This window comes from Poecilia reticulata, chromosome 12, assembly GCF_904066995.2.
Source record: "Poecilia reticulata chromosome 12, P_reticulata-male-v2, whole genome shotgun sequence".
In the NCBI taxonomy this organism is placed as follows: Eukaryota; Metazoa; Chordata; class Actinopteri; order Cyprinodontiformes; family Poeciliidae; genus Poecilia; species Poecilia reticulata.
In genome coordinates, this window is record NC_088841.1 from 24,303,568 (window position 1) to 24,319,493 (window position 15,926).

Consider the following 15,926-nt stretch of genomic DNA (forward strand, 5'->3'; position numbering starts at 1 on the left):
TGATTCATCGATTAGCTCCTCCAAAGTGACTAATTCATCCAATCAGGGAAGATTAAACACCAAGACAAATGCATTTAGGATTTAGAGGCTTTCGTTTGGCTCGTTATGACACATCCATCACCGATTCTCAGCCGCTAAAGCATGGCTCTTTTTTATTGCTCATCACTCCTCCCGCCTGCGTTAATAAAAAGCTCCGACTCTCTTCACCTCCCGCTGCTCAGGAGGAAAACTCAACTGGTGAAATTGTCTCAATAAGCCTTAATGATTCTCTAAAATGCCTACAACAACAAAGCAATTTAGAGAAATAGAGGAATAAATCTGCCCTGTAATAAAAACAAAGCAAGCTGAGGAGAATGAATTCATTCTTCAGAGAAAACGGGATTAAAGGAGGAGAGCAGAAGGCTGGGATTGTAGAAATGTCTTCTGCTGCTTTACGTCTCGAGTCGGTCTGGATGTTTACGGCTCTGGTTCTTTTCAATATTTCACTTGTGCCACTCAAAAATCTCCATCTGGCAAACAGCTGCTCATCTGCTGGTGCTTTTCTATCTCTGGAGGCAGTCCGAACCGTCTGGACCCGGCAAACCGGCTCTGAGCTCCACGGCTCAAACAAAAACAAGATGGAGGAGGAAAAACACTCAGCAGACGCTGCGCTTCCTTTCACCTCACAATCAAGGAAACGCATTTACCTAATTAAAAATAAAACACGTTTTCAATTATGTTTTTGTGCTGGGTTGAGGTTATTTATATTGAAATTTGTGTTTTTTTGTAAAACTGCAATGGAAACACACAAGTCAGACGATCAACAGGATGTTACTACTGGAGGAAACGACAAAGAAGACAACAGGAAGTGGTAGGAGGATGATAGTGCAGCGTAATTTTATGGATTATGGCGTGAACATCTTGTACATGTCTGATTTTATTTGCGTTTCTTATTTAATGAAAATTGTGCTATTATAAAATTGTGCTATTTCAACATTAGCTGAATATCAATGAAATCATCTGACATCAAACTAGGTGCAAAATTACAGAAGAGGATTATGTCCACTGGGGGAAAAATTATTCTGACTTTGACTTTTGAAAATCTTTTTCTCCAGATTTTGACCTTTTCATTTTTTTTCCTCAAAATTTTTACTTATTTTTCAGAGCCTTGATCATTTTCTCAAAATGTTAAGTTTAATTTTAGAAATCTTTTTCTCTGTATTTTGACTTTTTCTCCAAATTCCCAGTTTCTTTGTCTAAATTTCTTACTTAAATTTTAGAATTCTTACTTTATTCTAAGAATACAGACTTTTTTTTTTACCCAAAATTCTAACTTTTTCTCAGAATTCTGACTTTTATTGTCAGAATCTTTAATCTCAGAATTCAGATATTTATTTTCTACGTGTCAGACTAAAGTCAGGATTCTGACTCAAAAAACAAGAAAAAGTTTATTAATTTAATTTTTCATGGCCCAATTTTAACTTGAAGGGAAGAAAAATGTTTAAAAAAAAAAAAAAGTAAGGGGGCCAACAATTCGGCCCTGAGGAACACCATTTCTAACCAGATTGCTTACATATATATATATATATATATATATATATATATATATATATATATATATATATATATATAAATCCGAGTTGTGGGTAGACGGTGGTTAGCAGCTTTCTAATTTTGCCTCTACAAAATGATAGGGATCAGGCTGAGGCATACTTTGTGTGAGCACCTTTAATTAAAATGTTTACACAGTGCATCCTGAGCTGTGTGGGAGGTAATTTGTGCACCTACCAGGTTGAATGAACTGGAAATGTGAGGGTTAGGCTGATTAAGAAGTGGTGCATCCTTTGCATTGTGAGCCTTCATGCTGACCTGTATTGACTGGTGAAATCCAGAGGGGATTTCTGACCATTAGGCTGCAGAAACCACCACAAAAAGACGGCTTTATTTGTTTTCTTCATTTCGCCACATTGCAGCTCTCCTCTCTATCTCTCCCAGGTGAAATCTTTCAGTCTGTTTGCTATCAACACCCCACCCGGCTGATCTCTGGTGGTATTTCTGCAGCGCTCCACAGTGATTTGTATTGATCTGTTGTGGCTATAGAGGTGGATGGGATTCAGACGGACTTTCCAATCAGATTTTAACTTAGAATCCAGCTGTCCCTTACCGCTGCTTGGGGGTGTATTTACTTTACATTTTCACACTGACGTTTTCCAGAAATATTGTTTTCAGAAATGTCAGTCACAGAAGTTTTCATACAGTTTTATTTCCAAGTGGATTTACGTTTTAAATCTTCTTCACCTCCACTGCAAAAACACAAAAAAACATCTAGAGTAGTAAACTTGAAATAAGACAAACTAACTTTTTAAGCCAGTAATTCCTTAATATTGATGAAAATGTATTTGATTTTCTCACGTGCTGGAGCTCATATCAGACATTTTGTAGAAAAACAAGCATTCCGATTTCTGAGTTAGAAAAACGTAAAATTTCTAGAAAATACTTGGAAATTTCTGAGTTTCAAAGGTCAGAAATGTTCTACTTTGGGCTATAAAATCTTCAAGTTTTATTCTAGAAAATGATTTTCTATAGAAAAGTTGCAAATTTGCTAGGAAAAAAAACTTTTCTAGAGAAAATCTTGGAAATTGATGAGCATCAAAATACTTTTTTTTTTTACTCCAAAATTTCCATGTTTTTTTATGCAAAATTTCTGACATTAATTAAAAATGTTCAACTTTTTTCATTTTTTTAAAGCAATTTTTCAAATTTCAAACTCAGAAATTTCCATGTTTTGTTCTCCCACATTTCTAGAAAAAGATGTGGAAATTTCTGAGTTTGAAAAGTCACAAATTTGCTAGAAAAAAAATACTTTATAGAAAACACTTGTCACTTCAAACGAGAACATTTTGACTTTTCAAACTCAGAAATTTCCTCTTTTTTTTTCAAGAAAATGTTCAGTTTTTACCAGCAAATTTTCAACTTTTCAAACTGTGACTGTTTTCCCAGAATGTTTCTGAGATTAACCTGAAGATTTCAGATTTTTTGCTGAGTTTTGTTTGTGACTCTGTGGCTCATTTAGCCTGATAATCAGGAGGAACAGCCAACCCACCAGTGGAAGTTTCTCAGCATCCTCGGCCGTTCTCCGGCCCACCCCCTCTCTAATTATAGCCCAGTAAAATGTGAAACCAAAGCCCTTGTTGTCCCTCCGCCCCCAGCCGACTGCTTTGGCTCTGGACAGCCTCAGTTTCAGCAGAGCTTGCTGATATTATGACTTGAAGCGGTCAGTATCAGGATATCCCGCTTTGTCCGCTAGCCGCACTAAGACGTTCATGTCGGCCTCCGCTTTGTTTGTGTCAACTGCTGTCAATCAACGCCGGCCTGCAGAAGTAACACCTGAGCTTAGCCGGGATCGGGAAGGGGTTTGACTAATCCCTTTGTGGGAGAAAGGTGTGAAATAGTTTGTGAAAGTCACGGTGACCCGGCTCAGACGGAGACGTTTGGATTTATCTGCAGTGTTAACAAGCATCTCAAAGCAAAGCAAGTCTCCAGCGACTCATTAGGTTTCCACTCTGCTCTTAAACCTGGAATGAACCTGGGTGGTCAGCATTTTGTTTGTGTTTTCAGTGCAGGAAGATCAATTAAAGCTGTTCACACTGCAAAGACACAAAATCCTACCAAGTATTTTTGGTCTCGTTTCCAGCGCAAACATTTTAGAGCGCTTGAAAAAAAGACAAAACTAACTTACAAGTAACTTTTCAGCAAGAAACAGAAGTGAGTAAATTCTTAATATTGACAGAAAAAGTATTGGTTCACTTATAAAATGGGTCAAATGTTTTGTTACAAGTGAAATAATCTGTACGTTACCTAGCAACCCCAGCGGAGTTCCGTCCGTTACCTAGGAACCCCAGGGGAGTTCCGTCCGTTACCTAGCAACCCCAGGGGAGTTCCGTCCGTTACCTAGCAACCCAAGCCTGGTCCATCTGATTATGCAATTTTTTAAAGACTAAATGTTTGATCATTTGATCAGAGTTGACTTTTTACCAAAAACTTTTTTATTCTTACTTGAGTCGTTTCTTTCACAGCTACTTGAGTAAAATCACATCGAACCAGAGCTGCTCTTACTTGTTTATGATTTTTGGGTACTCTACCCCCCCTCTGTACTTTGGCAAACACATAAAACTCACTGAGCTTTAACCGTCAGATCCTGATAACTCTAGACGCTTCTCTTAATTTTGAAGATGTCCTTCTGGTAAAATTCTGTCTTTATTCTGTCAATATGACTATAATCTAATAACTAAATAGAAATTCTTGTAGCTTGTAGCTACGAGAGCCTCACCACTCCCTCCACCACGGCTGCCCACGGCTGATGGACACCGCTGGAGTATTGAAGACATCCTTAGCATGTCAGTGATACGCGTTCGCAGGTCATTAGCAGCTGCAGGCAGTTCGGGCTCTGAAAAGGCCTCAGCCTCTCCTGCGCTGGTGGGAATATGTGTTTCCAATCACTCCGCCTCAGGAATGAATACCTGGCATATGCTGTGGTTGCAACTCGTCTCTCGTCCGATCGGTTTACAGTAAACAGCAGGCGGAGAGTCTGCATGTAGGCTTGGGAACAGGCCTGTTTCTCACAGATTTAACAAGAGTTTGGGGTTCGTACATTGAGCTGTCATCTGTGGCTAATGAAAATCTCAGTCTGCGGCGGGATCCTCCTAAAGCTGCTAACGGCCCGTCCTAACCAGGGGATTAGCTCTGCAACGCTGGGGGAGTTTAATTTCAGCCGCAGCATAAGTCATCTCAGCTGAGTGCCAGCATTGATAAATGGCTAAAGACTGACGAGTGACGACCATCAAAGGTTTCTGCTGGGAGGTAATTGCTACAGGTTCAGACTGACATAACGAGACCTTCTGCGTCTTCACCCATCTTTCATTCTGATGTCTTTATGTCCTCGAGTTCTCCTGTAATAGCAAGGAAATCTCCCAAACCAAACAATTAAAGTATTCCTCCAAAGGAAATTTGAGGATTTCCTGAAAGATGTTTACAGGAGATGCACTGATTAGGATTTACCTTCAGGTTCTTGATCTCTAGTGTTTGTAAATCTTATTTGTTTTTAAGAACTGCAAGGTAGGAGGATGTAAGAGCACCCTGGCCTTTATTTACTGAGTAGCCATAGTTATTTTTGATGCAGCTGCTGTAAAACAGGGTTTGTTTCAAGTGGCCTAAGCTAGCGTTTTGTATGGTTAGCATAGCTAGCAGGGGCTAAAACAGCAGAGTGAGTGTGTTGTAATATAGGAATATATTATATACATAATAACGTTCCTTAAAAATCTTGATTTAAAGTTTTTGACTGGTCAGTCAGCAGTTTGGGCCAATCAGGCTAAAAATTGTTTTTTGTTGTTAGCAATTTGCACTATTAGCAAAGCTAGCTAAGCAACATTTTCATTTCACACTTTTGCTAACTTTGAAAATGTTCAGCATGATTAGTTTCTCCATAAATAGTGTTTGTGAGTACGTTCTTTATTTCCTCATTTAGATTTTAAATTGTTGTTTTATGACTTTCAGTTGACTCAGAAAAACAGGCCAATTGCTGGGAAAAAACTATTTATTCAGAACAGTAATTAAGCCACAACTACACAAAATATATTTGCATTTAATATAAAAAAAGGCCTTTGTCTGTAAATATGTTTTATTTATTTCATTTAGCTTCACATAGTTAAAATTCCCTAATGGTTGCTATTGCATTTTAGGCAATGAAATGTTTATTTTCCTATTTGTATCTTTCCAAGTATTTCCAATATTGCATCAAAAGACTGAAATGTTCAAATCAAAAAGCTGCAGGGTGTTTCTGCCTTGGTATTTGTTAAGTCTGTTCCTGGAAAAAGGCTTGAAAACCTCTTAAAAACCAACAATGTCCATTTTAAATCTGCTGATTTTCCCCGTCAAACACTCACCATCACTGTTTGTGTCCCTCTAGATTTTACCGGGGTGATTACCACATCGACGTCTGCATCAACGACTACCTTGACGTCTACTGTCCGCACTACGTGAGCCCGGTGTCGGACGATCGGGCCGAGCGCTACGTCCTCTACATGGTGAACTACGACGGCTACAGCTCCTGCGACCACACCGCCAAGGGCTTCAAGCGCTGGGAGTGCAACAGGCCTCTGTCGCCCAACGGGCCGCTCAAGTTCTCCGAGAAGTTCCAGCTCTTCACTCCGTTCTCCTTAGGCTTCGAGTTTCGCCCCGGCAGAGAGTATTATTACATCTGTGAGTATTTAAGTTGGTTTAAGGTTCCTGTGATCTTCCTAATTACCTGAAAGTTGTTGTTTGTGGTACGTTAAAACTCAAAATTACTTCAAAAATTGTGATTTTTGAAGTAAACTTGGGTAGATTAGAGTGAACTAGATGTTTTAAATAAAAAACGAGAATTCAAAGCTGACTATGTTGGTTAGCTCAAAGTTTTCATGTCGTCATACAAGGGATGTGGCACCGGGCGCAGGGCTGTGGTGGGGGCTGGGGGGGTGGATGGGGGCCCAGGTCTGGGGGGAGGGAGGAATGGTTTCAAGTCGCTTAAATGTCTGATTATAGACGGAGAAAGTGCGCCCTCACCTGTTGAGAAAGGTGTATTTAATGTTAAAGTTACCTTCCCCAATGGAATATATACTAGTCAGTCCCAATGGCAGTTTCACTCACAGTTTAGCCAAAATGCTTCCTGGGTAAAGAAATCAAAAGACAAATGCGCCCCCCCCGCAGTCGATGGACGTAAGGGGCCCGGTGATTCGTTAGGGGCCCCGCCCCCCGGCCCGACGCTGACTTGTTCCGCTAGTGTGTAACACAATTCGCAGAAGCTAACACCATTAGTAGCAGCTAACATAAAATCAAACTGGATGATAATGAATTGATTTTTAAAGTGACAAACAGCTCGAGTTAGAAACTGGAGCTCTGTGCAGCTACGCCTTCGTTCTGGGTGGCAGTTTGGAGCAATACTCAAAATTCACAACAAAACCAAAACTTTAAACTATGGAGAGTTACAAGGGACAAATTTAAATCATTAATTTAATAAATAAATGTTTAAATGTCCAAATAGGTCACTAAAACATTAAAATGCAAATCATATGCAATACAAATAATTAATCACCATCAATATATATTAGTCAACCATCAAAATCATCAGTTTAATTTTGTCTCGTTTAGCCTTCCATACATCAGGAGACTGATATAGTTGAAATCAGCTCAGCTTTCTGCTCCTCCTGAGAAGACTCACCCAAACAGGCAGCGGGGAAGTCGTGTTTTCATAAGTGAAGTCAGCGCCCTGCAGGGAGAGAAGCGCTGGGCTAAACAAGACACAGTGGTGGGTTTGGAGATATTTGGCTGACATCTGAGGTCAGCCTGAGACTTCAAGGGTTTTAACAGGAACCAGTAATAAAGTGGAGCGAGTCAGCCATGTTTTGGCACCAGAGCGCAGAGGAAAACAGGGATAACCAGACACTCTGAGGAGGAGGAGGTTGTTTTTATATCCATGCACCCCCTGCTGTCCTGCTGAAGCTTCGTAGGCGTCTGCTAAAATTAGAGTATTAGAGCGATAAATTCAATTTTATCAATGAGTAAAATTACACTTTTGGAGATTATGGAAAACTTGTCTGTTTCACAGCTTCTATTTGTTTGGATTTTTAATTCAGGTCAAGTATAAAACAAGCTACTAGGACCAGAGCGAGTCTGTAAAATGTTTTAAATACAAATATAAAGTCGTAACATTACAGAAAATACTGTGAGAATAAAGCAACATTACCAAAATATGATCGTAATGTTAGGAAAGTGAAGCAGTAACTTTATGAGGACAGCAAAGTCTGTCGCAATTAATCACAAATAAAATGTTTTGGTTTCCATGTGCACTGCAAAAACATTAAATCTTACCAAGTATTTTTAGTCTATTTTCTAGTGCAAATATCCTGCTACATTTAAAACAAGAAAAAAACAACTTAAAAGTTACTTTTCAGCAAGTTTGTTTTAAGTAAATAATTCCTTAATATTGACAAAAAAAAGTGCCAGTTCTATTGACAGATTATTTCACTTATAACATGTTATAAATTAAATAATCAGCACATTTTTATAAATATTAGGGAATAACTGCCTGAAAAGTTGGATTTGTTTTATTTCAAGTGAACAAAGGAATTTGCACTAAAAACTAGACTAAAAATACTTGGTCAGGTTTTGTGTTTTTGCAGTGTATCTCCTTTTCTACCAAAAACTGGATGATAAAAGTCTTCAGTCTGGTTCAACTAGCTAATTTTTTAAAGGACAGTTTTGTTTACTGAGTTCAATATTCACTTTATTTGTTGTTTCTGTTGTGTTGTTTATTTATTACGAATATTTAAAAGCCTTCCAGTTCCAATGTTTAATGTTCTGTAGGGTTTAAAATTTAATGGTCTTGGAGAATCTGTTCTTGCATTACTATTATAACGCCGTCACCATTATATCTCCTTAAAATGGTCTCAAAACAACAATGTTATTGTTTATCGCCATAATTACTGGGACAATTTATCACCCAGCAGAATAAAATGAGGAATGTTGAGCATCCTGTGAAGTTATACTTTGGTGAGGTTTTGGCCTTAGATCACTCTAAAAAACACATTTTTCTCTTAATTTTATGATGTTTTTCTGGTAAAACCATCTTTATTGTGATAATATGACTATATTCTTGTAATTAAACAAAAAAAATATCATTCTGGCCCTAATAGTCTGCCATAAAACTCACAAAAGGAATCATAAATTAAATCTGGAATAAAAATCAGTGGATTTTATGTTTAAGCCCCATTGTCCAGCCCTAGTTTACGGTCAGTGAAGGTGTTTTATAAGTTGTTTTGCTCTTTTGATCAATGTTTGGAGATAAAACATCCCCAAGAGTCGCCTGTAAGGCTGCATTGTTTAGAGAGGCTGTGGTCTCGTTAGACTCATTCCAGGGAATTGTTGATGTTGCCGTAATTCCTTGGAAGTCAATAAGTCAATTCATGGCTTTCCAAATTCAGCTTTATTTGTCCAACTGGCTCTGAGTTCTGTGAAGGCGAGGCCCGTTTTGTCTTTGATGGTGATTGATCGTCTAAGGAGCGAGAGCGACCCAGAGACAGTCCGTGTGCCTTTGGGCGGTTTTTGGGCGCTGACTCAGATGTGTGACTCATCTGTAAGATCTTTGTTTTATCTTTAGTGAGCGCAGGAAGAGATGACAAACGAGGAGAAAACACCTCTGGGAAAATGTCGGAACATACAGTCCTGCCATCATGGGGGGTGGCTAATGTAACATCCAAGTTTCCCTTTGTTCCTTTTCACGGAAACAAGGAAACGTTTGGACGGTTGTGTTCTTAAAGGCTTTGGCGACACAAGCAGCGTCCCTTTTGGATTATATCACCAAGTTATGGACATCATCGAGTCTTTGTCGTGATTGACACCTGTTTTAAGCTGCATGCAGGGCTTGATTGGAGAGTCTCCACCAGCTAACCACAGATTGTACTTCCCATCTCCAAAGGGAAAGTGTAGGATGTTGGAAAGGAGGCTCCATCCGGATGCCAAACCTCTGATTCATTGGGAGCGGTGCGGACTCTGTCCTTGTTCTGGCTCAGTCGGGAGAAAGAGTAGCAGAGGGTTGGTTGTCCGGTCTACATGTGTTTTCTGGATTTGGTCCCGGAGCCTATGACCGTTTCTCTCAAGGGACCTTTCAGGTACCGCCAGTTGGTTTTTCCTGGTACTTGTTTCCCCAAAGCAAGAGTTGTGTCAACATTTTGTGTCCAAAATGTTGACACAACTTTGAGACTTGACACCTGTTTCCACCAGTGTGGAAAACCAACCATATGTCGTCAACTGTGGGCGTAGTAGCAGACGTATGCGTGTTACCACTTTGTTTTTCTTCGTGATTACACAATTGTGGAAATCCAGTCAAAGTCAACAGATGTCCGCCTTTACTTTCAGCGTACAATGTAAGGCGTTTGCCAAGAGATTGGGAAGGTTGGGATGAGAGCCAGTTCCTCTGATAGCGCGTTTCTGCAGAAAGGTTTGGGCGCCTTCAAATGTCGGTGCCTTGTTGAGGAACCAAGCATGCATTGACAACAGTGAGCATAATACCAAGATGGCGGCGCTGGCAGATCTGTGCGTGTTACTACTTTGTTTACATATCTTCCATTAATCCTTCAATCTTTTGTGATTACATGATTGCAAAAATCAACAATTCTACAAATGTTTTTCACGTAGATCAATTTTTTTCGAGTTTATTTGACAAAAATTGAAAAACATTGGGCTTAAGGGATGCTGACTCCCACCTGCAGGTGGCAGCATTTCTTACTTCTACTACACTAAAGACGAAAGATAAATCCTACAAATGCTAAAATCTGACGCCACTCTGTCAGTGTTCACATCTTCTGAAGAAGGAAGTTGCATTCAGTGTCTTCAAAGGTTTTCATGTTGTTTTTTTCAGTAGTTCTTTCTGTGGCGCCCCCACAGGCGAGGAGGGGAACAAGATTTTCAAAGGTTTTGGTTTGTTTGACTCACTGAGAAAAAGACTGAAAATGTAACCAATATCACAATTTTAGTCCCCAATCGAACTGAAAATACTGGACTATCAGTTGGGAAAACACCTGATAATCCTGAAGCTCTGATTCAGTTCTAACACTGAATAAAAGCGTTAACAGAAATTTAGCTTCCCTACAACAAATGCCTGTTAAGGTTACTTTCCAAGGCACTGCAGTCGTGTCAAACTGCCTGTTGACCATTGTCTAAACACAAACAATACGTCTCAGTGAACACAGGCGCCTCTTTGTGCTCTGTGAGGCTCATTTGCTCATCAGGAAGACGGGATGGGTCTTCATGTTGCCAGACAGACACCTGGGGGAACCCCGACCCGGTGTGGGTTCAGCGTTACGGCCCGTCCATGGAGGTCAAAGGTCAGCGGGATGACAACGAGCGGTGAGCTATGAGCTCCTTGTGGTCTGGTGTTTTTCTAAGAGAGCCGCAGTGGAGCTGGGGAAGCCTGATCCTAATCTCAGGGGATAGAAATCCAATTTTCAGAGGAGACAGTTGAGAGTCTGGCTCTCCCTGTGTGAGAGCGATGACTGTCTCCCTGCAAAGCCTTTGTGCTTCAAACGGCGGCTCTGTACAGTCGCCGCAGATCTACATCGATAATGACGAATCCCACACACACAAAAGGCTTTGTTCTCCGAGATAACCTGATCATCACAAGGAGAAAAACCCGGTGTTTATATCAGGATCCGTTCTAATTCACCCCACAGTCACCAAATCCTGTCTTCTGATCCGCGATAAGGCGCGACAGCACATGACTGAACATGTAGAAATGCGTGACCAGGAATTTCATGCCGCCGTGATGGAGAGGGGCGGCAACACGAATGACCCGACCGGCAGCGCGGTGTAGAGTTGCAGGCAGAGCTGGAGTTACAGGCCGCGTCGCTGGAGGACAGAAAAGCCAGACTCTGACCTCGGAGGCAGACGTGAGAGAGGAGGAAGAGGAGAGACGGTCGGATGGCGTGTGAGAGTGTTGGAATCCGGGAGGGGAGGGCGGAGAGGTGGGAAACACGGGAATAACAATGATTAGAAAAACAGAAAACGATCTGCTAATGAAGCTAAAACTGTGAACATAAAAACCTACTCAGGATTTAAATCTGCATTTGATTATTTTTTGTTTCATCGTCTAATTTTACAAACCGTTTATTTCCAAGCTTAATAACAACCTTGGTGTGTTGCAGTTTCAACAGACGACATACGCTCCACCTGAAGACTGTATCAACACTGAATTAATTAGCATTACGAGGTAAAGCCTGTTACCGTGGCAACCGGTACAGACACGTTGCATTTTATCGACACATCCGGAAATTTCACACACAGGTGCAGAAGGCTGCAGGGCAAAGAGACGATTGTTTTACCGTAGTCGAACATTTCCGTTTACAAAATGAAACCTGGAGATGTAGCTGTTATTTAGCGCCACAGCGAAGGGAAAAACAATGCAGAAAAAAAACATTCACCGCTCCTATTCTTCCTTTTTCTCACTACAAGCTGACCTGTTGCCGTAGCAACTGACTGACAACAGCTCCACTAAGCGTGTCAGGATTCAACGCCAAGAAATACCCAAATGCAAAGAACAACAGAACATTCAGTCTGTCAGTTTTACGTTTTCAGGCTTGATGTTTATTAGTGAGTGATCATCTGAACTCAGCAGTGGTTGATTAGTTAATTATGTATCTGCTTTGCTGACGAACTGTTGGAGTCAGCAGCACATCTACATGTTAAGGTTGTCAAAGTCAAGCTAGCAAAACTGAGCTACTTCCCTTTCCTTTGCTACTTTAATTTTTTTCTGACTTTTCTAATATATTATACTATTTTCCATTATTAACTTTGCTCTATTTGCTAATGCTAGCATCTAGCAACAAGTTGGCAAAGCTATAAATATCTTATCGGGGCTCAATAAAAAAAAATATTAATTAAAAAACGTACTCCAAGCTATATGATGTATGTGTATATATACAAAACCCATTGTGTCATATATAACAAATTGCATCGATGAAAAAGTACTAGTGCCACTGGCAGATTATTACACTTTTAACAAGACATTTTATCTGTTATTTGTGAATTAATCTGACAATTGAGATAATATTTTTTCATCAATTTTATGAAAGTATTGATTTAAAACAAGATGAAAAGTTAGTTTAAGTTTGTTTTGTCTTATTTCAAGTGTATAAAGCCATCTGTATTAGAAAATAGACCAAAAGTTAAAATAAACGTATTTATTTGTAGCAGAATCTACTCTCCAGAGCTCATCCTGTATTTTATAGGAGACAGGAAGAATTGACTGATTTTCCGTTTTTACAGGAGATTCCCTAACAGACAGCCAGGGAATCCTGGATGAGAGAGCGCCTTTAAAAGAAAGAGACAGTTTAGTTCGGTCAGGTTTTGATCCAGAGGAGAAACTCGATCCCTGCTGTGACTGACAGCGCTTCTCTCGTTCATTTCCTTCCCGGCCAATATTCCTCTCGTGTCGACGCTTAGCGAGGATTTTTGTCTCTCCTCACTCCACGTCTGATAATAAAGTGTCTTTTGAAATAAGAGCCGAGTCGGTGGAAACCCTGACACAGTTTGCCTCTTTCAGGAATTTACCGCTGGCGAGAATCCATCACGGACAAACCGCAGACACGTTTACCAACAGATGCACATATGTGGCATACACGCACGTACAAACGCTAAAATACCCAGAATCCTCAAAGGTTGTCTGGTAACAGATCAGTGGAGACTCAGACTCTTGACCAGAGCTCAGTAGTAACTAGTTATATTTACTTGAGTAACTTTTTTTGGGGAAAAAAAATACTTTTGGAGTACTTTTTACTTTTACTTGAGTAATTTTATTACGAAGTATCGCGACTCTTAAATGACACCTGGAGATGTAGGTATTGTTAATTTACTGCTGTGTTCTACTGATGGTGTTGAGGTCGCCCTTTTTATTTATACTTTAATTGAACATAACACACCCAATTCCACATCACATCTACATGTTAAGGTTGTCATAGTCAAGCTAGCATAGCTGAACTGCTTCCCTCTGCCTCACTAGTTTTTCCTAATTAAGACCTTTTCTTGACCTTGTTGTCTAGTTGTGATGGTGTTGACTATTCATATCACGTTTTCTTCATATGTCAGGTGTACATATTAAGATTTTGCATGTTATATCGACAACTTAACAGCTAAAACCAATGCTAGTCATCGTCAGCTATGATGCAGGACGTCACTCTGCAAAGGGTTTATACAAATTATTCTCACTTTGGTCTTTAAAATACCAAAATTTCCACTCGACTTTATAATTTGGTCTGCCTGATTGTGTTATGTTTAATTATCAAATGACTGATAAGTTCATCCATTAGTCAGTACTTGAGTAAACCTTTTTGCCAAATACCTTTTCTAATTTTACTTCAGTACAATCTGCCACTGCTACTCTGCCCACCTCCCCTGTTGACTTGCAGAAAATGTTAAGAGGTCATGTTATTGTAACACGTCTGCGTTGGCACTGAAAGAGCCGACAGAGGATAAGTTCACGTTAACAACACTGTTGACAAGAGCACAAGCTACTTGGAAATGAATTCAGAAGAAAGGGTTTTAATCTCTGCCTTTCACAATCAGGAAACACAGGAAATGAGATTCTGCAGGTGAGCGTAACGCCGTGCCACACAGCAGCAGAAATGGCTGCCCCAGGCCAAATTAGACTTGGAAATATGAGGGTGACATTGACATAAAATATGGAGGCTGAAACACTCACATCAGGGCGAGCGGCGAGCTCCGACAGCGCCATGAAGCTCTTCAGTCGGGTTTTAAAAACATGGATAAGTGTGGAATACCTCTAATGAAGAAACCATCGACCTTGTCGGATTGTCCATTCTTCCTGTTTTTGACTAAAAGTAGGTTTAGTGAGTGAAGAGATCTTATGAAAGAGGGTTTCCAGCGTTAAGCCCTTCAAATCTGGGGCTTTGTTAAGCTATCATATGCATTTTGGTATTCTGGTACTTTTACATGACATTCTGTAGCATAAAAAGTGGGAAATGTCACAAAATGTGAGCCTGGTAGAGTTTAGGAAACTTTCAAAAACATGATGTTTTAAATATGACTCCCAGTACAATGTCAATACAGCTCCGTGACTGCAGAAGCATCAACTTTCTCCATAAATTTAGAAAAATCAGTCGTGGTTCTGACATTTATTCTGGTATTTATCACTTTTAGGCTACTAATTATGACTTTAATTCTCCTAATTAGATAAACATCCCAGCAAAAGTTACATTTCTTGTTCTGGTGCAGCAGAACACTGTGAATTACACAGCCCCCAATACAGACACATTATTCACAAAAAGAGAACATAGAAAGTATTAAAAGATGCTGTAAGCAGTATTTCCTCACATTGATTTATACTGGGTAAATAGATGATGCTACTGCCCAACTGAATTTATTTTACATGCGTTTAATTAAAAAATGACTGTTTTAAATATAAACTGATTCGAGGAGTCAAAGAGTAACAATCAGGATAATGGGCTCAGCTGGAAATTACTCTGAGAGTACAGTGCTGATGCCTCAGAGGCTGAAAAACCTTCATTTTATTATATCACTCATTGTTCATTATGCCTTTTGTCGAATTAGGTTCAAGTGCAGTAATGACGGTGACATTTAGACTGACATTTTAATGGCATTTCCCATGCTCACACCGCCGCAGATTAGTTCACAGGGGATCCTTTAACACGTAGCAGTGAAGGTAATGTGTCTGAAGTGTTCTGGTCTGACACGTTGTCTCGTTTTCTGCAGCCTCCATCACCGACGTCAGAGGAAGGAGGAGCTGCCTTCGGCTCAAGGTCTTCGTCAGGCCCCAAAGTGAGCAGCACGTTTGTTGTGTCTATCACCAGATTTCCCATTCTGTTTGGAGTTTCTTCGCTTTAATTCGGCTTGTGATCTGGCTGCTGTGACGATTGACGTATCTAATCTTCAAATCTCTCTTTCTTTCCTCTTTGTTTTCTCAAGACAATTGTGTGAAAAACTCTGGGAGCTCGCAGGAAGGAGTCGAATTTGACGAGAACAGTCACAACTCACTTGAACCCAGAGGTTAGTGAGAGTTTACTGACAATACTGACTGGATTTGGATGGTTAAATGTGCGTTTTTTACCAGTTTGGCAGAATTAAAGACAAAAAAAAAGTCAAAAATAAGAAAATAGTCATAATGTTATGGCAATAAAGCCATTATAATACAACTTTATTCTCAAAATATCATTGAAAAATTGGTGGAAAAAAAAAACATATTTCAAGATTAATCTCAGGAATATTATTGTAAAAACACAAAAATTTCTGAGTTTGAAAAGTCAAAAAATTGCTGCAAAAATTTTTTTTTACATTTTCTGTGAGGAAATTTGCTTCTTTTCTTTCTATGGCGACATTTTGAG

The 15,926-nt window shown here is 39.8% G+C and overlaps 1 protein-coding gene and 1 long non-coding RNA gene across 8 annotated transcripts in view; one reads left to right on the plus strand and one right to left on the minus strand.

The window, feature by feature from the left end:
* The window catches only part of LOC103474014 (ephrin-A5b-like), a 127,416-nt gene that overhangs the window by 65,370 nt on the left and 46,120 nt on the right, over positions 1-15,926 (plus strand). For all 5 annotated transcript variants that reach the window (XR_014090089.1, XR_014090090.1, XR_014090091.1 and 2 more), the window contains exons 2-4: positions 5,945-6,237; positions 15,298-15,363; positions 15,511-15,591. Coding sequence is in view for 1 of the 5 variants with exons in the window: in XM_008424718.3 (XP_008422940.1) it covers positions 5,945-6,237; positions 15,298-15,363; positions 15,511-15,591 (440 nt within the window). In the remaining 4 variants the exon portion in view is untranslated. The remainder of the gene's footprint in view (positions 1-5,944; positions 6,238-15,297; positions 15,364-15,510; positions 15,592-15,926) is intronic.
* LOC145554061 (uncharacterized) overlaps positions 1-15,926 on the minus strand; it is an 80,670-nt gene that overhangs the window by 11,601 nt on the left and 53,143 nt on the right. The window lies entirely within an intron of this gene.